This window comes from Astyanax mexicanus, unplaced genomic scaffold (assembly GCF_023375975.1).
Source record: "Astyanax mexicanus isolate ESR-SI-001 unplaced genomic scaffold, AstMex3_surface scaffold_43, whole genome shotgun sequence".
NCBI lineage: Eukaryota > Metazoa > Chordata > Actinopteri > Characiformes > Acestrorhamphidae > Astyanax > Astyanax mexicanus.
The window spans coordinates 459,827-484,736 of record NW_026040053.1 but is presented as its reverse complement, the minus strand read 5'-3'; the positions used below and the strand labels follow the sequence as shown (position 1 = coordinate 484,736).

The following is a 24,910-nucleotide window of genomic DNA, read 5'->3' as shown; positions in this document are numbered from 1 at the left end:
TTTTGAACGGTAGTGTGTATGTATATATATATATATATAGTACCAGGTGTGAACAGGGTTTAAACACTTAATTCACTTTATACTGAAATAATCATTCTGACCATAATAATAATAATAATATCAACTCTGCAGATTTATTATAGATCTGATTTATACAAATCACTGCAAACTTTAAACCAATAAAATTAAATAATCACATCAGAACACAGTTACAGGATCTAAGGCAGTCCAGATGTTATATCACAGTTATGAGTACAGATCTGTGGATATACGAGGTTTTACAAAATCAGAGTATATAGGAAAACTCATCACACTCAGATCGCTCATGCTTTATTAGATATATTAGATATATAACTCAAATGATCTGTCCTTATAAATATCAGACGCATTGCATATATAGACATAAATGCACACCGATAAATTAGAGTGGTTATAAAGTGGTAATAATTTAGATGAATGTCGTCTTTATTAAGCTCTATAAACACATTCAAACATATTATATTGCAGCATTCATAAGGAATTATAAACATCGCTATAAAAATAATAATAATGCATAACCCATTATAGCCATGTTTATTATGCATTATGTCTTTTCAGCTGTGCTTATAATATATATGTTAAAATAGTAAAAATCCATCATTAATAATCTAGTCCCACCATGAAAGTATGTCACTTCACATAAAGCGAACAAAGACCTGTTATAATACATTATAAATGACTATAACTTATAGTTATATATATTACATTCGAGACAAGTATAATTCATGAGTGGTTATAAATAATTACAATATAATTAAGGATTTGTTTATACATTTGCATAATAAACATGGCTATAACGTGTTATACATTTTTATATGTATAATCATGTTTATAAGCACTTATGAATGCATTACAATGTGTTATATACGTTTATAGAATCTTACAGAGATGACATTTATAGAAAGTGTTACCGATAATTTTATATTTCTACTCGTTTCACAATCAATCAATACATCGAATAACAGACTCTGGAATTTACACACAATGCCAAAATATTAAAAAATAAAAATATTTAAAAATACAAAAAAATCTTTTACACCTCTTTTCTTAAATTACTGAAATTAGTATTAAAATATGCATCTTAATAATTAACATCTAGATGATATTTGAGCATTAATAACTGTTATCGTGAGTGAATGTGGCATCTGTATTTATTATATATTTTTAGAATGTTTTAATAATATAATTAATACATTTAACAATATAATTTCTATTTTTGTTAAGATAAAAAAAAAAAACTAAGTTAGACGAGTTCAAACAAACACGCATCATTATTTGGCATTAAGATATCGTAAAACATATGGAAAATACAGCTCTGTAAATAAAAATTAGAGAGCACTTAAAAATAAAAAAAATGATGATTTACTCTGATTTTACCAAATTAAAAACCTCTGGAATATAATCAAGAGGAAGATGGATGATCACAAACCATCAAACCACCAAACTGAACTGCTTGAATTTTTACACCAGGAGTAAAGCAGCATAAAGTTATCCAAAAGCAGTGTGTAAGACTGGTGGAGGAGAACATGATGCAGAGATGCATGAAAAAAAAACTGTGATTAAAAACCAGGTTTATTCCACCAAATATTGATTATTTCTGAACTCTTAAAACTTTATGAATATGAACTTGTTTTCTTTGCATTATTTGAGGTCTGAAAGCTCTGCATCTTTTTTTTTGTTATTTCAGTCATTTCTCATTTTCTGTAAATAAATGCTCTAAATGAGAATATTTTTATTTGTAATTTGGGAGAAATGTTGTCTGTAGTTTATAGAATAAAACAACAATGTTCATTTTACTCAAACATAAACCTATAAATAGTAAAATCAGAGAAACTGATTCAGAAACTGAAGTGACCTCTTCATTTTTTACAGAGCTGTATATTTCCAAAAGTTAAAACAAGTAATGAGGTATTAAATTGAGTCCTTTTGGCAACAAAAAGTAAAAAATTGAATAATCTTACATTTGTAAGACGGTAAATAAAGGAATAATGTGTGAAATGCTGGTTTACGTTTATCATTTCTGCTGAATTACACAAAACACACATTAACATTCAGCCACTGGTAGACCAGCCGGATTAAACACTGCAATATTAAACAGCTGAGCCGGTTTATATTTATATATTTATATATATAGTTATTACTACAACAGTCCTTTATATCATTTAGCTCTTTATAAAAACATTTACAGCCCCATAAAAACCCCAAACCCATCACCCCTCCTCCTCCTCCTCAGGCTGCATGAAGAAAAGAAGAAGAGAAAAGAGAGACGATGAAGAGATTAGAGCCAATCAGAACCCGGAGAACAGACAGAACAGAACAGCAGAGAACTATCTGTATCTATCTGTATTCAGATATTATATTTAATCAATGTATAAAAGTACAGTACCTATCAAAAGTTTGAAAACACCTCATTTACTGTTTTTATGTTTTATTTCTGTATTTAATATATTTTCTACATTATAGATTAATATTAAAGAGATGTAATCGATTGCGGGACTCATATATAATTCTGTATTAAAGAGTATTAAAGTGTTTTTCCTCCACATTAATCTCCTGATCTAAAGCTGATGAACTGAGATTAAGGTGATTTGAGGTGATTTAATTGGGATGAGCTGGAGCTTCACAGCACAGTGAAGGAAAAGCAGCAGAACGAGACAAGACACTATATTGGGTTTACAAGAATAATATGAGACATGACATGATATTTGGTTTATAAGGATGGGACTAGACACAATACTGGATTACCGAGAACATGATGAGACAAGACGTTGGGTTTACGAGACGAGATGAGACAATATTGGGTTTACGAGAACTAGAGGAGATATGACATTCGGTTTACGACAACAAAACAAGACAAGATAGTGTGTTTATGAGAACAGAATGAGACAAGACACTGGATTTATGAGAACGAGACAAGACACAATATTGGGTTTATGAGAATGAGATGAGACACAATATTTGGTTTACAAAATAAGATGAGACAGGACATTGGGTTTATGAGAAGAAGACGAGACAAGACATTTGGTTTTCAAAAATGAGATGAGACACAAAAAAGAGTTCACGACAAAAAACGAGACAAGACATTGGGTTTACAAGAATGAGACGAGACACAACATTTGGTTTGCAAGACTGAGATGAGACACAATACAGGGTTTACGATAATGAGACAAGACATGACATGATATTGGGTTTATGAGGATTAGACGCAATATTGGGTTCATAAGAAAAAGATGAGACAAGATATTGGGTTAATGAGGATGGGACGAGACACAATACTGGTAACGAGATGAAATGAGACAATAGTGGGTTTATGAGAACAAGGCAAGACATGGCACGATATTGGGTTTACCAGACGAAACAAGACATTTGGTTTGTGAGAATGAGATGAGACACTACATTGGGTTTACAAAACTGAGATCGAGAACAAGATGAGACAAGCTTTTAGAGAACAAGGCAAGTCATGATAATGGGTTTATGAGAGTGAGACGAGATAAGACACGATACTGTTTTTTTTTGAAGAAACAAGACATTTGGTTTGCGACAATGAGGTGAAACTCAATGCTGGGTTTGTAAGAATGAAATGAGACATGATATTGTGTTTAGGAGAACGTTTTAATCTCGTGAGATCTCGTCACACTCCTAATGAGACTGATGGGCGTGAGGTGGGTTTTCTCACCTGGAAAAGGTCGTATCCCTCAGACTCCTGCTGGTCGTAGGGCCGAATGATCCCGTCTTCTCGAATGAGCCGAACGGGTCTCAACTTCGTCACCTCCTCCGTCGACTCCGCCACCCTGCCAATCAGAATCCGCCGTTACCATCGTTACCATGGTTACCATCGTTAATATAGACTTCTTCACATGTAGCTGTGCTGTTAGTTTAATCTATTCTTACGTTTATACTGAAAAATCCTAATCCTAATCATTAGATAACGCATAGAACAACAGTACACTAATATACAGCAACAGCAGCGCTGCAAAAATTACTTTTAAAAGAGAACTTCAGTGTAAAATTAACTTTTAGTGTAGTAAAAAATGTCAAAAAGTTTTTATCTTTGCTGAATAGCTCTTTCTCCGCTCTCCAGCAGCTTTCTGACATCCAATATTTTTTTTGCTTTAGAATGAGTGATATGGGGCATATTTTACCCTGCAGATAAATCACTTTTTACACCGTTATTCAGCTCAAAGTAGCTCCACACTTCACTGGTAGAATCCAGAGAGTCCTGATATTTAAAACCAGACATTTAGAGCTTTAAAACTGAACAAGAAGATTATTAAAACCACTGTTTACATCCCATAGTGTAGATAAATCTCCAGCGCTGACATTAGTAATCTGTGATTAGGTCACACTATGGGATAACGGTGTAAAAAGTGATTTATCTGCAGGGTAAAATATGCCCCATATCACTCATTCTAAAGTCTGTTTGGGTAAAGAGCAGAAAATACTGGATGTTAGAAAACTGCAGGAGAGCGGAGGAGAGATATTCAACACAGATAACAACTTTATATCATGTTTTAATACACTAAAAGCCTATTTTACTTTTAAAAGTTCTCATTTAAAAGTTATTTCACTTGACTCATGTTTAGAAGCTGTATCACAGTCTAGTTTCCTCATTCTTTAAATTAAATTAAATTCTATAAATTTGTTTGTTTGATATTTGGACCGTTTTTTTATCCAGAGGAGATCGGTCCAAGTCTAGTGTTTGTTAGCGATGTTAGCTTAGCATCGCACAGCTGTACCTAAAGCTCTGTATTAGCATTAATGTCTGAAGCCCTGTGTGTCTCTCACCTTATATTACCTCTACAGTGCAGGCATGGAATAACAAGGACACAGGTGTGAACAGAACAGGTGTGAACAGGTGTGAACTGTGAGAAATGAAGGATGGGTGACGGGGACGCATGAGGAAGCCAGGGTTCGTACAGAGTACGTATGATGGGAAAGCGGTCAGTTATTGGTCACTGAGCTGTCATGGAGATGAGAATGCTCCTTTGCCATTGGCTGAAGTGGAAGTGGGCGGACCTTGGTTAGTCCTGGCAAAGATCTGGCAGTGCTGTATCGGTGTATCAGCAGTGCAGTTAGCTCGTGCAGTGCACCGTATCCGAGGAGCAGAGCATGCTGGGAAAGAGCAGACTACTGTACTGTACTGTAGTACGCCCCCTAGTGTAAAACCAGTGCATAACATGTAAATTATAAAATCACAATTGTGCAAATATGAAATTCCTAAACCAAAAATATAAATCTCTAATTAAAAAATAAGCAAACAACAGATCTGTTCATTTTTGGACGTTTCACAAACTCTGCTGACCCTGAAATGAGGAGATCAGGCTTTAGCTGCAGAGCTGGATTACTCTCTGATAGTTGATGACAGATGCAGAGTCTGATAATTAGCTATGATGGTTGATTTATGTCTCTTGAGTTATAAAACATAAAATACCAGTTTAGCCACAATGCTAACAGAGACAGCAGCCACCCTCAGATGCTAACAGCTTTTCTGAGCTGGATTACTCGCTGATCACTAGCCTAGAATAGAGAGTTAGCCAATATGCTAACAGCTTGGTGCGGCCAGGTTAAAGCTGCAATGCTAACAGTCTAAGAGGCCAGTCTTGGCATGTTCGGAGTGTGTTAGCCAAAAATAAGAGAGCAATAAGCCATCAAACCATAACCTTTGCACCAGGAGTAAAGCAGCATAAAGTTATCCAAAAGCAGTGTGTAAGACTGGTGGAGGAGAACATGATGCCAAGATACATGAAAAAAACTGTGATTAAAAACCAGGATTATTCCACCAAATATTGATTATTTCTGAACTCTTAAAACTTTATGAATATGAACTTGTTTTCTTTGCATTATTTGAGGTCTGAAAGCTCTGCATCTTTTTTGTTATATATATATATATATATATATAGTTCAATCTGAAACTGCATTAAGAAGCCTAGAATAGCAATTTAGCCAGACTGCTAACTAAACAGCAAGCATCAGCAGGATTAGCATGCTAGGTGTGATGCTAACAGTTTTTCTGAGCTGGATTACTCACTGATTCTTGGCAGGTGAGGTGCATAAGGTGTACTTTTCCCGCTGTTATGATAGCAAAGACACACTGAAATGCCCTAAATCAAGCTGTACAGTGTGTACTTTTCAAATTTAACATTTAAACAATATGAATTAAGTGTGTGTGTTTTCACATGTGTATAATAGTGTGTGTGTGTGTGTGTGTGTGTTCTTGTGCTGCTCTTTCCTATTGGCTGCTCTGCTCGTCAGACTCTTGCCGTTGAGGAAAGGGGGGGTTATGTTGAGATTCATCCAGACAGTTCTATGGGTTTCACTGTACAGGAGATAAAGGCAGAATATCGCACAGAACCACTGCTTGCATCATCCTCCACTACCCACGATGCAATGCTTACCTCACCATCATTCACTTTTATGCAGGGAAAATCACTCATGCCAGCAAACCCTTCATTATTTATACTTTCTTTATATTTCAGACCCTGAAGAATCATTCACTGATCCCCCAAACTCACACACACACACTCTTACACACACTCTTACACACACACACTCTTACACACACACACCATCAATACTCACTCAACTAAAAGAACAAAACACATCCAGGATTAAACTCATGAGAAAAGAAAGAGCCACAAAATTAGTGAACAGACAGGAAATCAAATCAAACACAGAAAACACTAAATCATCATCACAGAGATACAGACAATAAAAGATCAAAGAAAAGAAAAGAAATAACAGACAGATCAGACGCTCGGTTACGTAACAGTATCACTGCTCATCCTGAGAGAGAGAGAGAGAGAGACAGACTGTCCCGCTGTCCCGTGACTTACGGCACATCTGTCCCTCTTATATACAGCACTTTCTCAGCTCTGAGACTGTGAGTGTGAGACATATACACACACTGATCAAGCAGAACATTATGACCACCTCCCTGTTTCCACACCCAGTATCAGATACTGATTTCAGCTCCACTGATCTGATCTGTTCACTATGAGACTGAAACGGTCTATAATGAAATGAGGGAATAGTGGTCAGTTTCAACAATAATAAAGCTACTGCGCATGTCTGTTCCTTCCACACTTCCGGTGGCGCTATTTTCAACTATACAGCTGTAAAAATGAGAGCAAATATTTCACAAATCTCCCGAAAACAGAGCAAATATACGATCAGAAATTAGTAAAAAGTGATCAAACCTCTTCTCCTGATCCTTTTGATAAGGATTTAAGAGGGAAGTTTTTTTTCCTCTGATTAAAACGCTTGCCAGATGTGATCAGTATCTTGTTGAAACGGAGGCAGTGAAAGCGCACCGCAGTCTGAGCGCATATAATCACTTTCTCAGTGTAAAAGTTGTGAATATCTCTAGTAGAGAAGCATCACTATAGTGTTTGGTGAGGTTGGAGCGAGTCAGACTCTATCCAGCACGTACTCTGCATGATTTATAGATAAGAAGGAGGGAGGAGTTGTGAGCGGACACTGTTACTGCAGGCAGGTCAGCAGAGTGAAAAACTAAAGCAGGCGTGTTTACTATGGAGGACCAAAAATGACAAATATAAATAAATAAATAATTAAATAATTAAATAATTAAATGAATAAATAAATAAATGTTGAAATAAATAAATGCACATATAAATGAATAAATAAATATATAAATAGGAAATGTATTTATTTATTAATTTATTCACCTATACAATTATTTGTGCATGTATTTATTTATTTATTTATATACATATTTTACTTATTCATTTATATGTGCATTTATTTATATATTTATTAATTTCAACATTAATTTATTTATTCATTTATTTATTTATATATTTATACAGTTATATGTGTATTTATTTATACTTATGTAATTTTTGGTCCTCCATAGTTTACTGGTTTAAAGAACAGTTTGACCTGATTTTTAATGTTTGTGACTCTCAGATTAGGTGAAGTTTGAGTTCATGTTAAATTAAAAAGTTACGTCCACTGTTTGGAATGCTGTTTACTGCTGAACGAAGTGTTCTAGGAACAGCTACATCACTTCCTACGCTCATAAATATTCATCTGAAGCGGTCTATAGGCAGAGACTATTTTAGACTATTTTCTTATTAGTTCACTATTTAGTGGTGAAACGCGAGTGAATTCAGACACGCCCTCATCCTCATCCTGAACACCTGAAGAGCTGAACTCTGTTTAAAACTCAATAAACACGCTGAGCTGATCATGGAGTAAATCATCTTTCTGACTGTTAAATTTGCAATGTTATTTTATTTACTATTCTGTTCACTGTTGATGTAAAAGTTGGGTTTGCAACACTGACTGACATACATTTTACTTTTAAATCATGGAAACAGTGCAGCAAAACCTCACGCTATCCTTTATATTTAACAATATTTGATTAACTTCACAGGTCCTTACTCATCTTAAGTTTATTTAAATGATCTGAGTTTTATACCTGAATTCTTGCAGCATTTTAGAGCACTGGACGAGATTCTTTTGCAATTTATATTTTATTTGCACATATAGTCAGATTCAATAACTTTTGGGTACACGCTCTCATGGTACACTGTTATACATGTAAAAACAAAGAGAAAGAGAGAATAAATAATAATAATAATAATAATAATAATAATAATAAGGAATGTAAATGCATCAAGTATCAGTTTAAGACAATTCTTCAAGGTATGAACAAGGTATCAGCAATCGCCATATCTGCCAGAACACACGTGTTTTCTTATGCAAGCTATATGTCAGTGTGTTTTAGCCAGAAACAGACAGATGGAACTTTAGGCGTTGACCATAAAAGTAAAATACATTTCTTAGCTAAAGACACTAAAATACAAAACAAATGCCTTATTTTATAATTAAGCACATGTTCCGTATCAAAATGGAAAAGAAAAAGGGCAGGAGGAAAGGCTAATCGGACCATTTTCTGAAGTTCGTGATGTATCCCTTTCCAAAAGAATTGTATCTTGTCACATGACCAGAAACAATGCAGATATGTACATTTTTCCAGTTTACATTTGAAACAAAGATCAGAGTGATCTGGGAAGATCTTTTAAAGACGGACTGGTGTAAGATAAGTTCTTTTAATCATTTTTAAATTAATTTCATAAAGAGATTTTGAGCGTAATTTAGGGTGAAGGCCCTGCCATATCCTTTTCCAATTATCATCACTTATACTTATTTCAGGGTCTCTTTCCCATAAGCGCTTCATATGAGGTAATGATGAGACACAAGCATTAGACTGTAAATTATATAAATGTGAAATCAACCCTTTTAAACTACTGTGGAAATCTAGGAGCTCTTCAATCTCAGTCAGTTCTAATCTCAGCTGTTCTCGCTCCTGTATAGATTTAATAAAATGCCCAATTTGCAATTATCTGAAAAACTCCAAATAGTTCTTGAGTCTGCGAGAAAGACTTTAAGGAGTGTTTTGAGAATAAATGAGATATTTGTGTAATGCCTGCAGAATTCCATCTAGAGAGTTCTATGTTTGATAGTTGGTGGGGAAGGTCGCACTGAAAGATATGAAGGAATTTTAAGATGTGACTGGACATCTCTCCATGCTAAAAGCGTGTTAAATATTACAAAGCTCTCAGTGATGAGTGGAATTTTATGGAATCTATGTATAAAGGGTAGTGATTAATTGGTAAAGGTGAGCAGACAGTGGACTCAATATTTAACCATAGAGATTCCCTTCTATCACTGCCAGATTTTAATTAATAAGTTAATAATTTTATATTTTAATAAATGTGCCCTGGTGATAAAAAATAAAACACTAACGTATATCTTTATAGATCTGTGTATTTCACATTGTTTTCACAAGTTTTGAATAATTGATGGTGAGCGCGAGACGAGAGGCAATGTGCTTTTATGTTTTTTAAATAAAAAAAATGTAAAAGAAAATTCCAATTAAATTAAAGCAAAATAAAATAAAATACATTTATGTTCAGTCAAAGGGCCTTCCTCTTTTCTCTATTTTTTATTACCAAAACTGCAGGATGAGAGAGAGAATGAGTGAGAATGAGCATCTGTTAAAGTTCTCAAACAGCAGAATGCCAATATATCTGCTATATTAATCTACAGTTATTAAATCTGTGTACTGAACATTAATATAAGTCAGGGATGGGCAACTTCCATGATGGAGAGGGCCACATTTTTTTCAGCATGACCATTGGAGGGCCACATGACCTCGCACTTCAAATAATTGAATATGAAAAACGCTACAAATGATTTTCAATAAGAACAAATTTTATATGAATTTATATCTGTATGTTTACAGCACCAACATTTATCAACAACTATTTTCTGCATATTAATGCATTTTAATACGGCAAAAGACAAACCGTTTGCTTAAAAAAAGTGCAAAAAGGAAGTCCTTCATATCAAAGAACAAAAAGTTTGCTTAAAAAACTGATTGCAAATACAGTAGTTCCTCTGTGTAAAATAAGTTCATTATAACAAGTCCTTCATAAGCAACAAGGACAAAACATTTGCTTATAAAAGTGCAAAAGGCATTTGAACTCATTTATAACAAAGAACAAAAAAGATTTAAAAACTGATTGCAAATAGCTCATTCAATAATAGCAGAAAACTAGACCACAGAGGCCCAACATTTATTGAAGCTAATGAGAGAGCTGTGGTTTGGCCTGCTGGCTCACAATGGACTGGATGTCAATGTCAATTTTCGTGGTTGTTTGGCAGCGCCCTCTAGCGGTCAAAAGTAGAATTACGTTTTTTTTTTTTTTTTTTTTTAATTATGAAATTATTTTTGATCTATTCGCGGGCCGCACTGAGTGATGACGAGGGCCGTGTGTGGCCCCCGGGCCGCCAGTTGCCCATCCCTGATATAAGTCCTTATAAATGTCAGAAATAAATATAACTAATAATAACTTATAGATACTGAGCTGATTTGTAAGTGTGTTTTATTTTATAGTTGGTTGCTGAAGGCTCTGGGTGACGTATTTTTTGCTGTGATTAAGAAGTGATGGTGTATGGTGCTGACTGTTGTCAGGGTTTTAATCAGTCAGTGGCGCATCTGTGTTTCTTGCTGCCAAGATAGAAACATAGAACACCTCACTTTCGTGCCACCACGCCCATCACTGTAGATATATTCCTAAACTCTGACGTAAAAATATACTGTAGAATGGGTGTAGAAAGGGTGCACCTTTAGCAGATTGTACGATAGAGCCTTATGTTTGATTGGCTGTCCATCACTCGAGTAGTAAGCAGCAATGTTTACTAAAAATCATGATGCGTTATCAGTGTTGGGAAGTAACGGATTACATGTAACGGCGTTACGTAATCAGATTACAAATTATAAGTAACTGTAATCCGTTACAGTTACTGCTTCAATAAGTGGTAATCAGATTACAGTTACTCTGCTAAAATAAAAGGGTTACATTGCGGTACTTTCCTATTTTTGCTCTTCCAATCCAACACTGACAAAACGCAAATAACATTTTGCGGTGAAATCGCTCTGATATGACAGGGAACTCTCTGCCCCTCCTCCCGTCTCGCTGCACACACACACACACACACACAGGGAGGAGGGGCAGCGGCTCACAGCGGCTCCGCACACACAACGAGACGAAATTAACTGACATTTTGGTCAACGAATAAAAACGAGACGAAAATGTTTGGCAGGGACGAAATCCAATCAGAACTGATTTAGGTCTGTGAAAGGTAGGGACCAGTTAGGAAGAGATCCAATCACTGCTACTTTAGCGAAGGTGGAGTACCCGCCTCTCCTGCAGCAGCGCCGCGCGGAATTAAACTGTCGATACGGAGCTCGACTGGAAGTTAACTCGACAGTGTTCAGCAGGGAGAGAGGGAGAGAGAGAGAGAGAGAGAGAGAGAGAGGGGAGAGGCGATATATTTCTCTTTTGACGTCGCGAAAAACAAGATAACGTGTAAACCGCGTGGAGCGACTCCATCTCCGGTAAAAACACCACTAATCTTTCAGCTTCTGCAGACCAGAGTCCCACAGATCTCCATGCAGAGATCCGCGTTTTAATGCTGATGTTATTTCATGAGCTGATGTGTTTAACTCGGCAGTGCACTAAAACACAGAACTGATACAGAACTCACTCATTAAGATCAGATCATCTGTTTAGTCTCACAGTGGGAAAGATACAGCTAGTGTTAAAGCAGGAACAGCTCAGAAAGGAACTCAATAATATAACGAAAATAAAACAATAAAATAAGTGAATCTATGAACCCAAAAGTCTGTGTAAAGTTCCTTACCGCACTTTCTCATAAGTTTCTCACTTTAACTCATGAAGTCTCTCAGTACATCCTGAGAGCATCTCTACAGCACAGTGTGTGAATGTGTGTTCATTTATAGACTGTAGCTCCAGTAGGTGTGCTGGGTTACTGCTGGAGATAAAACTAGATCATTTAAAAGTTTTTGCATCTACAGCTCTGTTTAAACTATAATTAAACTATTCAGATGTTTTATGACCTGATTTCTAGAGCAAAATTTTAAATGTAAAATATGTATAGTCACACACCTACAATAATAATAGTAATAATAATAATAATAATAATAATATACATTAAATCATATATAAATATATTTCACTTTCAAACATTAACAATATTACTCAAGTGGTTATTAAACGTTTCATTTCGTATACGTGTAGAGTTAATAATTCAAGGGAACTGATGAAAATGCATTTACATTTACACCCTTTACATTTTAGTCGACTAAATTTACTGTAATTTTAGTCTACTATATTCTTATGACATTAAGTCGACTAAAACTAAAAACATTTCAGATGACTAAATTGTGACTAAAACTAAATACTATTTTCGTCACAAGACTATAACTAAGACTAAATCAAAATTTGTTGTCAAAATTAACACTGGTGGCAAACCTGCAAATAGATAGCTTACAGTTGTTGTTACATTGTTTGGTTTTAAATTGTTTTATCATCAATTTATAGAAGTGTTTCATAAAATTGTTTGATGAAATGGTTTCATAAGTATTTTTATAGAGTGATTAAAAAGGCTGTTTTATTTGTTTATCTATTTGTTACATTCATTCAGGCTTAAAAAAATGACAATATTTAAAGTAATCCAAAGTAATCAGATTACGTTACTCACTTGAAGTAATGTAACTGATTACGTTACAAATTACATTTTGAGTGATGTAATCAGTAATCTGTAAGGGATTACATTTTAAAAGTAACCTTCCCAACACTGTGCGTTATGGGAAATTTTAACCTCCTCAAAACCAAGTTCCAATTCCACTTTATGATTCAGACACTCAGAAAAATGGCCGTCCATAGGACGTGTGCAAAACGAGGAGGTGGTCATAATGTTCTGCTTGATCTGTGAGTGGGAGGAGTCAGAGACATTAGGACAGGTGTGTGGGCGTGTCTGTCTCACCTCTGAATGCCCTGAAAAGTGCTGCTGGCCATGTCCACGATGCCCCCGGTGGGACGGGCGACCACGCCCACCAGACCCTTTCCAATGCCCTTAAAGAATCCTGCTGCTCCTTCCTTCTTCGCACCTGAACAAACGCAACAGCAGCAAGCCACGCCCACATTACTTTATATACCCAATAAACAACTCTGACAGTTCAGTACCTGGAACAGGTGAGTGTAGAAAGCATGGAGAGCACAGCGACTCTGAGTGAAGCATTAAGGTCAATACAGGTCTAGCGCCTCTGCTGGCTGGTTGCAGTATAGTTGCAGTGTGACACGTAGCTCCGCCCCTCCCCATGTGATTCAATGACAAAACAGCCCCGCCCCTTTTTTCTTCTCTAATCTGCCTTTCCATCTAATTCCAGCAGTTAGTTTTCTCTGCGCTTTTATTCCCACACTTTTATTTTCTCCAATAATCAGTTTATAATCATTATATACAGTGGTATGAAAATATCTGGGCACTACTGATAATTGTAATGATTTTCCTTTATAAATCATTGGTTGTTCAGATCAGTAATTTCAGTTAAATATACCATATATCATATTTGAGAAGTGAAATTAAGTTTTTTATGATTTACAGTAAGTAGGGCTGTGTGATTAGGGCAAAATATCCAATTTCGTTGTTTTCACAGAATATTACAATTTAAATTGTGAATATTAGTGGTTAACATATCTATCACATATAATTATAAACTTATTTCCACATAAAATATTCCCAGGGTTCTCAGATTAAATGCACATATATGAACTGGACTTTTACTGCTGGGAAATGTATTACACTTACTATATTTTACACAGAGTATACTGAGAAAATCTGCTCTGCTTCTTCTTAGGCTGTGCTGTAACTCAGTGAAGGCAGGCTGAGACAAACGCTTATTCTGCTGGGAAAGGGGCGGGGCTTACTAATTGAGTACTGCACAGAGTCTGGTTGTAAATATGACATCATGTCAGATGTTTCTATAGAACAGAAGGTCATGGACCCACAGCGCTGATGTTCATATATCAGTGCTAACAATGACTGTAAATTATATTGATAAATGAATGTACAGTATGTATTATTGATGTAATCCTGTAAAGTAAACAGTGCTGAATAAATTTAATATTAAATATTTGTCTCACCCTCCACAGGTTTGGTAACAATGCCCGTCACTCCCCCGACCACGCCCTGCAAGAGAAACCAAACAGTTATTGTGGGGCATCTGGTGTTGGGAGGAGTATATCTGGTGGGAGGGGGGATATCTGGTGGGGTATCTGGTGGGAGGGGGGATATCTGGTGTGAGGGGGGTAATTGAGGGGGTATCTGGTGGTGGAGGGATATCTGGCGGGGGGGTTTTCTAATGTGGGAGGGAGTAACTGGTGGTGTTAGGGGGTATCTGGTATGAGGGGTGGTAATTGTGGGGTATCTGGTGTTAGGGGGTATCTGGGGGGGGTAGTTACCTTCAGAAGTATGAGGTGCGTATATCCGGTGTGGGAAGTATCGGGTGTGGGGGTTATATCTGGTGGTGGGGGAGTTTCTGGTGGGAGGGTGATAATTGAGGGGGTATCTGGTGGGGGGGGTGTTAACTGTGGGGTATCTGGTGTTAGGGGGTATCTGGGGGGGGTAGTTACCTTCAGAAGTCCTTTGCCCCCCTTGGCGAGACTCTCTCCGAAGTCTCGGGGGGGTCGGTTCATCTCCTCGCGGCGTTTCTGCTGGTATTCTTTATCCATAGTGATCGCCGCCAGACCCTTCCCCACCGAGCCCGTTATACGAGACACCATCCCTGCAGCGCCCCCTGCAGCACACAACACCACAACACACCTCAGCACACCTGTGTACATGTGTGTGTATTACCTGTGTGTGTGTGTGTGTGTGTGTGTGTGAGTGTGTGTGTTACGTAGATCTAAAAAGAAATGCTACCAAGTTTCTGTTTTGCTGCTTTATTTCTCTTCAGTGTTCAGTTCTGTAGTTTAATCCAGTGTCTGAGGAGAGCTCTGTGTCGTCTCTGAGTTTCCCCACAGCTGTGTTTATATTTACACCGGATCAGAGCCTCATATAAACACATGAGCTCATAAACAATGTCCTGAATCATTGATTCTAATCTGCACTCGATTCCTGATCTGATTCACTCAGTGAGAGTCGACTCTACAAGTTCACAACATATCAGCGGATTAAAGTTTAAATATCTCAGATTTTAAATGCCTTTATTTTACTGGAGCGAGAGCGAGGGGGCAGGGCCAGTGATGTCACTGACATTTCTTTCTATAATTTCAGAGAATTTCTGGTTGGGAGGGGCTCTCCTCTCAGTTAACTTTATCTGTAGGCTGTCTATCAAAGGATTTCCATAAACGTATTACATTCTTATATGAAATGAAATGAAGAATAAACATCATCACTTTGTTTATCTTTTCATTTATTATTAATAAAAGCAAATAATTTTAGTTTCAGGTTTGATCTTCTTTTGCTCTATTAATTTCAGGTGCTTCAGGATTGTGTTGTGAGATTATTTCAGTATTGGTATTGAGATATTTTATAATGATCATTTTTGTATTGGTCAACACTTGTGTTAATTGTGTGTGTGTGTGTGTGTGTGTGTGTGTGTGTGTGTGTGTGTGTGTGTACTTACCAACAGTGTGACCCAGTAAGCTGCGAACACCAATCACAAATCCCTCAGCGAACTCCTCCGGCCCCTGCACTGCCCCCTACAGTAATCACATTAATCACAGTAATATAAAAGCTGCTGTTTCCTGTATCAGATCAGATCTTTAATCTTTATTAGAAACAGAAACACCAGAACTTTCTAATTTCCTGCCTTTTGATGGAATTAAGAGAAAGCTTTGATCTAGCAGTGATGCACAATCGATCCACCATCACTATCGAGCTGAAGATGGTTGATTGTGTTTGCAGTAACTGCACTTGAGGATACTTTCAAAGTTCTTGAAATTCTTTATTTCTTCTTAAAGTATTTTTTTTCTTTATTTAGTTGAGTAGTTGTTTCTTCTCATAATCTGTATTAGAACATTACTGAAATATTCACTATTCACTGTATACCTGTAACTCTACCTCTTCACTACTTTACTTTAACTGATGCTCTCAAACACTTTATTAAGAGACAAGAAATTCAAGTAATTAACTCTTGATGAGATCAGCACAGCTGTTAACTGAAAGCCTGAATTCCAGGTGACTCTACCTCATAAAGCTGACTGAGAAAATCCAGCAGAGATGTTCAAAACTGATCAGCTAACCTGGAAGGGCTCGTAGAAGAAAGCCTCCACTCCCTCTGACAGACCTCGGATCAGTCCGAAGGGATTCCCCAAAACATCCAGACCCAGAACCAGAACATACATCTGCTTCAGGAACTATAAACACAAAACACATTCAACTCAATCACAACTCAATCACAACTCAATCACAACTCAATCACAACTCAATCACAACTCAATCAGAACCCAATCACAACTCAATCACAACTCAATCACAACTCAATCACAACTCAATCACAACTCAATCACAACTCAATCAGAACCCAATCACAACTCAATCAGAACCCAATCACAACTCAATCACAACTCAATCAGAACCCAATCACAACCCAATCAGAACCCAATCACAACTCAATCACAACTCAATCACAACTCAATCAGAACCCAATCACAACTCAATCAGAACCCAATCACAACTCAATCACAACTCAATCAGAACTCAATCAGAACCCAATCACAACCCAATCACAACTCAATCACAACCCAATCACAACTCAATCACAACTCAATCACAACTCAATCACAACTCAATCACAACCCAATCACAACTCAATCACAACTCAATCACAACTCAATCACAACTCAATCAGAACCCAATCACAACTCAATCACAACTCAATCAGAACCCAATCAGAACCCAATCACAACTCAATCAGAACTCAATCAGAACTCAATCACAACTCAATCACAACTCAATCAGAACCCAATCACAACTCAATCAGAACCCAATCAGAACCCAATCACAACTCAATCAGAACTCAATCACAACTCAATCAACACTCAATCACAACTCAATCACAACCCAATCACAACTCAATCACAACTCAATCACAACTCAATCACAACTCAATCACAACTCAATCACAACTCAATCACAACTCAATCAACACTCAATCAACACTCAATCAACACTCAATCACAACTCAATCACAACTCAATCAGAACCCAATCACAACTCAATCACAACTCAATCACAACTCAATCACAACTCAATCAGAATCATCAGAACTCAATCACAACTCAATTAGAACCCAATCACAACTCAATCACAACCATCAGAACTCAATCAGAACTCAAACAGAACTCAATCAGAATTCAAACAGAACTCAATCACAACTCAATCAGAACCCAATCACAACTCAATCAGAATCCAATCACAACTCAATCAGAACCCATTCACAACTCAATCACAACTCAATCAGAATCATCAGAACTCAATCAGAACTCAATCACAACTCAATAAGAACCCAATTAGAACCCAATCACAACTCAATCACAACTCAATCAGAAAGCAATCAGAACCCTATCACAACTCAATCACAACTCAATCAGAATCATCAGAACTCAATCAGAACTCAATCACAACTCAATAAGAACCCAATTAGAACCCAATCACAACTCAATCACAACTCAATCACAACTCAATCAGAATCATCAGAACTCAATCACAACTCAATCAGAACCCAATTAGAACCCAATCACAACTCAATCAGAACCATCAGAACTCAATCACAACTCAATCAGAACTTTTTACTCTTTAAGTAAAAGTTCTGGTTTTAAAACTACTTAAAGTATAAAAGTAAAAGTAATGTTAGGAGAAAAAATAAAGCCATTAAGAGTCCTATAGTGCACTACGTACAGTAGTGATAGTGATAGTGAATATGAGTGTGTGTGTGTGTGTGTGTGTGTGTGAGTGAATATAAGTGTGTAAAATGTTGGACCTGTTCGGTGTAGTGTCCAATCACAGCCCACATCAGCTTCTCTCGGCGGTAGAACTGGTACTTCACCTCAAAGAAGGCGAGTCTGGAGAGACAGAACCTCCATCACTCATCTGACTAACGAGAGGAGGAGCTTAACGAGCTCTTAATTAATCAATTAATTAATTAACGTCAGATACTCACTTAAATATCAGATCATCTACATCAGTCAGAGTCGCTCCAATACTTTTCAGAAGCAGATTGAGAGACTGGATCGCCACCATGTCCCCGTCCTCAGACTCGTCCCCACTGGAGCCCAGAGACAGGCTCAGATGCAGCTACAGACAGACAGACAGACAGACAGACACACAGACAGACCGACCGACCAACAGACAAATACAGGCAAAGACATACAGACAGAGGCACAGAGACACAGGCAGAAACACAGGCAGAGGTACAGACATACACAAAGACACAGGCAGACACAGAGACAGGCAGGCAGAGACACACACAGAGGTACAGACAGATACAGGCACAGAGAGAGACAGGCAGAGAGAAAGACAGGCAGGGACACAGGCAAAGACACAGGCAGTAGTACAGACAGACACAGGCAGAGACAGCCACAGAGACATAGGCAGAGACACAGGCAGAGACACAGGCAGACAGACACAGAGATACAGACACAGAGAGACACAGGCAGAGTACAGACAGATATACAGACAGACACAGGCAAACACATGCAGAGACAGACACAGGAATAGAGGGCACAGGCACAAAGAGACACAGACAGAGAGATACACGGACACAGGCAGAGACAGGCAGACAGGCACAGAGAGACACAGACAGACAGAAAGAGAGACACAGGCAGAGGTACAGGCAGAGGGACATAAGCAGAGACACAGACAGAGACACGTGGACACAGGCAGAGGTACAGACAGATATACAGACAGACACAGGCAAACACAGACAGAGACAGGCAGACAGGCACAGAGAGACAGAGCAGTGATTTAGAGTGCAGTTATGTTACAGGTACAGATGATGCAGTAAGGTGATTGATTGATTGCTAGGTGATTCTACAGTAAGGTGATTAATTGGTTGTTAAGTGATGCTACAGGAAGGTGACTGGTTGCTAGGTAATGCTACAGTAAGGTGATTGGTTGCTAGGTGATGGTACAGTAAGGTCATTGGTTGCTAGGTGATGCTACAGGAAGGTGATTGGTTGTTAGGTGATGGTACAGTAAGGTCATTGGTTGCTAGGTGATGCTACAGGAAGGTGATTGGTTGTTAGGTGATGCTACAGGAAGGTGATTGGTTGTTAGGTGATGCTGCAGGAAGGTGATTGGTTGTTAGGTGATGCTACAGGAAGGTGATTGGTTGTTAGGTGATGCTACAGGAAGGTGATTGGTTGTTAGGTGATGCTACAGGAAGGTGATTGGTTGTTAGGTGATGCTGCAGGAAGGTGATGGGTTGCTAGGTCATGCTACAGTTAGATGATTGTTTGGTTGCTAGGTGATGCTACAGGAAAAGTGATTGGTTGCTAGGTGATCGTACAGGAAGGTGATTGGTTGCTAGGTGATGCTCTTACTTTAATAGGGGAGATGTGGAAGTGCTCGAAGAAGCTGAGTCCTGAGGCGTCAGTTATGGAGCTCTCCATCAGCTGAGCCTGCAGAGCCTCCAGATCCCTGTCTATCAGCTTCATCTACATACACACACACACACACACACACACACACACACACACACACACAGCATCTCAGAACAATGGGTAAAAATAGTATAAAAAAAAAAAACACACATTCTTTACGTTTCTTTACACAAAATCATCTGCTGTCTTGCCACAGACAGTAGGTACAGATTCCTCCCTCAGAAGAAGTCTGCTGGATAATCCTGCTGCGTACTGTCTAAAGATCTCAACATGCAAATTGAAATTAAAATGATTCTTCGACTGATCTAGTGTGCCGGGCTCAGGTGGGGGTTGATGGGTGAGGGGTGGCGCCAGAGTGGTTCTATGCAGGTTTCCTTATTGTGATGTCACAACATAAGGGAGGAGCCAAATGGCTCATAGAAGCTCAAATAACTCCTGACCCCAAACTCTTTCAGCTGATTCACAGAAAACTGATGGATGGATTGTTCTGGTGAAAAAGTAGATCAGTGGAAGAAACCTTTCCATGTCAGACAGTACACAGCTAGATTAGCCAGCAGACTTCTTCTGAGAGAGGAATCTATACCTGCTGTTTGTGATGAGTCAGCAGATAAAAGTAATCTAAGAACTTTCAAATAATGATTTTTGTGTTTCTATGACAGGTAAGAATAAACTATTTTGTTTATATTTTGCCATTTAGCACACAAAAAGTGAGATTTCCATAATAATGTCCCCTTCAAACATTTAATATTGGATTAATAAAATAAATACTAAAATAATTACCACTATAATATATTATATTACATAATTTTCTTGCCAAATCGATAAACACTTTTAAGAAATGACTAAATTAGATTATTACTTATTATTGATTAGGCGGTAAATGCCTTAAAAAAAACATTGATAAGCTGTTAAAACACATCAATTAAAAAAGCAACAGTGGCAACTGAGTCATTTAATTTAAAGTAAATAGTTAAACATACTATATTAATTATATATTAATTATATATTAATGTTGCAGGTTTAATGCTGATTGATGGAAAACACAAAGTAAAAATAGTATCTAGAAAAAGGTCTGAGGTTTGACAGTAGAAATCATTGGAATCATTATTTTGCTAATTCTCAGCTTACTGGTGCCAATTCTATTTATGTTATATATTAATTAACTGCTTATTAATGAGTTTTAAAGTATTTGCAACCTAATTATTACCTATTATTAAACTCCTTTATAAACTATTCATAAACCCTTTATAAAGGTAGTCTTATTTTAAAGTGTTACTGGATTAGTGATGAAAAACACTACATGAATGTCCGATTTATATTTATTTTACAGCACTGATGATTTATTTATTAGTTATAAATTAGACGCTGCAGTTATAACACTTCTCAGTCTGGCCTGTAGGGGGCAGTACGTGTGTGTATTTTACACTGTTTTCTGTTCTGTATTAAATCCTTTACTACATCCTGCATCATCATCACCTACGTGGGCGGAGTCTCTCTATACTCTACACTGATTGGTTTGAAGATCGGTTTGTTATCTTTTGGTTTGAACCTGATCTGATAAATCTGCAGTGAATAATCCAGATTTACCTTCTGTTTATCAGGCTGGGATTGGGCGGGTGGTGTAAACAGAGAGAAAATCGCCCCCAAAAACCCCTGATCAATCTTCACCGCCATCTCCTGCACCAGAACCATGAAATACCTGCACACACACACACACACATTACACATACACACACACACACACACACACAATTCAGATCAGTGTGAACTGGTGTGATTTATAATGAGGAGCTGCTGATATTAATTTATCTGTATCTGTTCATTTTCTGCAGATATATAGACACAATACTGATCCAACACAAACAAAATGTCCAAGTTGTTCCTTAAGGTTTTTTTTATATTGATTTTGAATTATTATTGAAATATAGGTTTATCAAAACATACCATTTTTTTGCATAAGATAAACAAGTACTGCCATATAAATAATTTCCATTTAAATATTTATATTCTATAAAATCTCAGGGTAGTTTTGATGCTTTTTAAATATTGTGATGAGTGTGAGAGAAAGTGTAAATGTGTGTAAGAGAGTGTGTGTGTGTGTGTGTGTGTGTGTGTGTGAAAGACAGAGTGAGAGTGTGAGAGAGAGAGAGTCTGTGTAACGGAGAGTGTGAGAGTGTGAGTGAGACTGTGTGAGAAAAAGTGTGAGTGTGTGTGAGAGTGTAGAGCAGTAGTGTAGAGCAGTAGTGTAGAGCAGCAGTGTAGAGCAGTAGTGTAGAGCAGCAGTGTAGAGCAGCAGTGTAGAGCAGTAGTGTAGAGCGGCAGTAGTGTAGAGCGGCAGTAGTGTAGAGCAGCAGTGTAGAGCAGTAGTGTAGAGCAGTAGTGTAGAGCAGTAGTGTAGAGCGGCAGTAGTGTAGAGCAGCAGTGTAGAGCAGTAGTGTAGAGCAGCAGTATAGAGCAGCGGTGTAGAGCAGCAGTGTAGAGCAGCGGTGTAGAGCAGCGGTGTAGAGCAGCGGTGTAGAGCATTAGTGTAGAGCATTAGTGTAGAGCAGCAGTGTAGAGCAGTAGTGTAGAGCAGTAGTGTAGAGCGGCAGTAGTGTAGAGCAGCAGTGTAGAGCAGTAGTGTAGAGCAGCAGTATAGAGCAGCGGTGTAGAGCAGCAGTGTAGAGCAGCGGTGTAGAGCAGTAGTGTAGTGCAGCAGTGTAGAGCAGTAGTGTAGAGCAGCAGTGTAGAGCAGCGGTGTAGAGCAGCGGTGTAGAGCAGCGGTGTAGAGCAGCGGTGTAGAGCATTAGTGTAGAGCAGTGGTGTAGAGCAGTGGTGTAGAGCAGCAGTGTAGAGCAGCAGTGTAGAGCAGCAGTGTAGAGCAGCGGTGTAGAGAGAGAATAAAGGTAAAAGTAGAGCAGAACTCACTTGAACTGCATGACCTGGCTGTGCTCATTAAAGCGTGTGATGATGCTCACATCAATAAAGGGCTTCGGCTCTGAAAACAGAGGAGAAAAAAAAACACATTCTAACACTCATAATATACACTCGTTTATATACACTCCCTAATATATAACATATATAAACTCAGCCGGTGATACCTGAGTCCAGAGCGATGGATTTGGGAGGATGAACAGGATGAAACACTATAGGGAAGATCGCTCCTGTTAACTGATTATCCACCTGCAATAAACATAACCCACATTACAACACTGTAACACAGGAGCGTAACCTGGGCCGTACTCTGTGTTACTCCATGTTAGACTGTGTTAGTCTGTGTTACACTGCGTTAGACTGTGTGACACAGTGTTACTCTGTGTTAGACTGTGTTACTCTGTGTTACTCCGTGTTAGACTGTGTTACTCTGTGTTACTCTGTGTTACTCGGTGTTACACTGTGTTAGACTGTGTTAGACTGTGTTAGACCGTGTTACTCTGTGTTAGACTGTGTTACTCTGTGTTAGACTGTGTTACTCTGTGTTAGACTGTGTTAGACTGTGTTACTCTGTGTTACTCTGTGTTAGACTGTGTTACTCTGTGTTAGACTGTGTTACTCTGTGTTAGACTGTGTTACTCTGTGTTAGACTGTGTTAGACTGTGTTACTCTGTGTTAGACTGTGTTAGACTGTGTTAGACTGTGTTACTCTGTGTTACTCTGTGTTAGACTGTGCTACTCTGTGTTAGACCGTGTTACTCTGTGTTAGACTGTGTTACTCTCTGTTAGACTGTGTTAGACTGTGTTAGACTGTGTTACTCTGTGTTACTCTGTGTTACCTGCAGCCAGTGGAGCTGAGCTCGTAAGCTCCTCTGATGCGGAGACTCTTTTAGCTCCATATGGATCCCAGACAGGAAGTTCCTCCGAATCGGGGAGGAATACGGGAGTCTCATCTGCATCGGCACCCTCGCAAAATTCACCTGATACACACACACACACACAGACACACACAGACAGACAGACAGACACACAGACAGTTACTACTAATGCATTATTATAATTGATTTATATTGGTAGTTATATATGTAATATTTATCTGTATTTAATGAAATGATGAATTCATTGACGGGGTTTAGCTCCTCACCTCCAGACCCGTCTCCAGTGTGATCCAGCCCGGCGCCGTTTTCCCGCTCAGGTGGTTTTGGTAAGATTTCTCCAGCAGACTGATGTTCTTACGGTTAAAAGATTTCCAGCGGTTCTTCGGCCTCATCTCCCAAACCACTCCAGAACTACAGACCAACAGAACAACGCTCAGACCACAGACCAGCATAGACACAGACACAGACCAGCACAGACCACAGACACAGACCAGCACAGACCACAGACACATCCACACACCAGCACAGACCACAGACACATCCACAGACCAGAGACCAGCACAGACCACAGACACATCCTCAGACCACAGACACATCCACAGACCAGAGAACAGCACAGACCACAGACACATCCACAGACCAGAGACCAGCACAGACCACAGACACATCCTCAGACCACAGACCAGCACAGACCACAGACACATCCACAGACCAGCACAGACCACAGACACATCCACAGACCACAGACACATCCACAGACCACAGACACATACACAGACCAGCTCATACCACAGACCAGCACAGACACATCAACAGACCACAGACCAGCACAGACCACAGACCAGCACAGACCACAGACACATCCTCAGACCACAGACCAGCACAGACCACAGACACATCCACAGACCAGCACAGACCACAGACACATCCACAGACCACAGACCAGCACAGACCACAGACACATCCTCAGACCAGCACAGACCACAGACCAGCACAGACACATCCACAGACCACAGACCAGCACAGACCACAGACCAGCACAGACCACAGACACCTCCTCAGACCACAGACCAGCACAGA

At 38.4% G+C, this 24,910-nt stretch overlaps 1 protein-coding gene across 10 annotated transcripts in view; it reads right to left on the bottom strand.

Annotated features, from left to right (window-relative positions):
• vps13c (vacuolar protein sorting 13 homolog C) overlaps nt 1-24,910 on the bottom strand; it is a 259,753-nt gene that overhangs the window by 58,437 nt on the left and 176,406 nt on the right. For 7 of the 10 annotated variants that reach the window (XM_049473672.1, XM_049473674.1, XM_049473675.1 and 4 more), the window contains 14 exons: nt 24,097-24,241; nt 23,792-23,932; nt 23,120-23,201; nt 22,947-23,016; nt 21,627-21,738; nt 19,980-20,093; nt 18,599-18,732; nt 18,419-18,500; nt 16,680-16,793; nt 16,061-16,136; nt 15,066-15,229; nt 14,577-14,622; nt 13,420-13,543; nt 3,716-3,830 (listed from right to left, as the gene is read on the bottom strand). In XM_049473672.1, the coding sequence (XP_049329629.1) occupies nt 3,716-3,830; nt 13,420-13,543; nt 14,577-14,622; nt 15,066-15,229; nt 16,061-16,136; nt 16,680-16,793; nt 18,419-18,500; nt 18,599-18,732; nt 19,980-20,093; nt 21,627-21,738; nt 22,947-23,016; nt 23,120-23,201; nt 23,792-23,932; nt 24,097-24,241 (1,519 nt within the window). Of the gene's footprint in view, nt 1-115; nt 2,274-3,715; nt 3,831-13,419; nt 13,544-14,576; nt 14,623-15,065; nt 15,230-16,060; nt 16,137-16,679; nt 16,794-18,418; nt 18,501-18,598; nt 18,733-19,979; nt 20,094-21,626; nt 21,739-22,946; nt 23,017-23,119; nt 23,202-23,791; nt 23,933-24,096; nt 24,242-24,910 lie in introns of those variants that run through there. The other 3 variants (XR_007434232.1, XR_007434233.1, XM_049473678.1) reach the window with 2 other exon arrangements.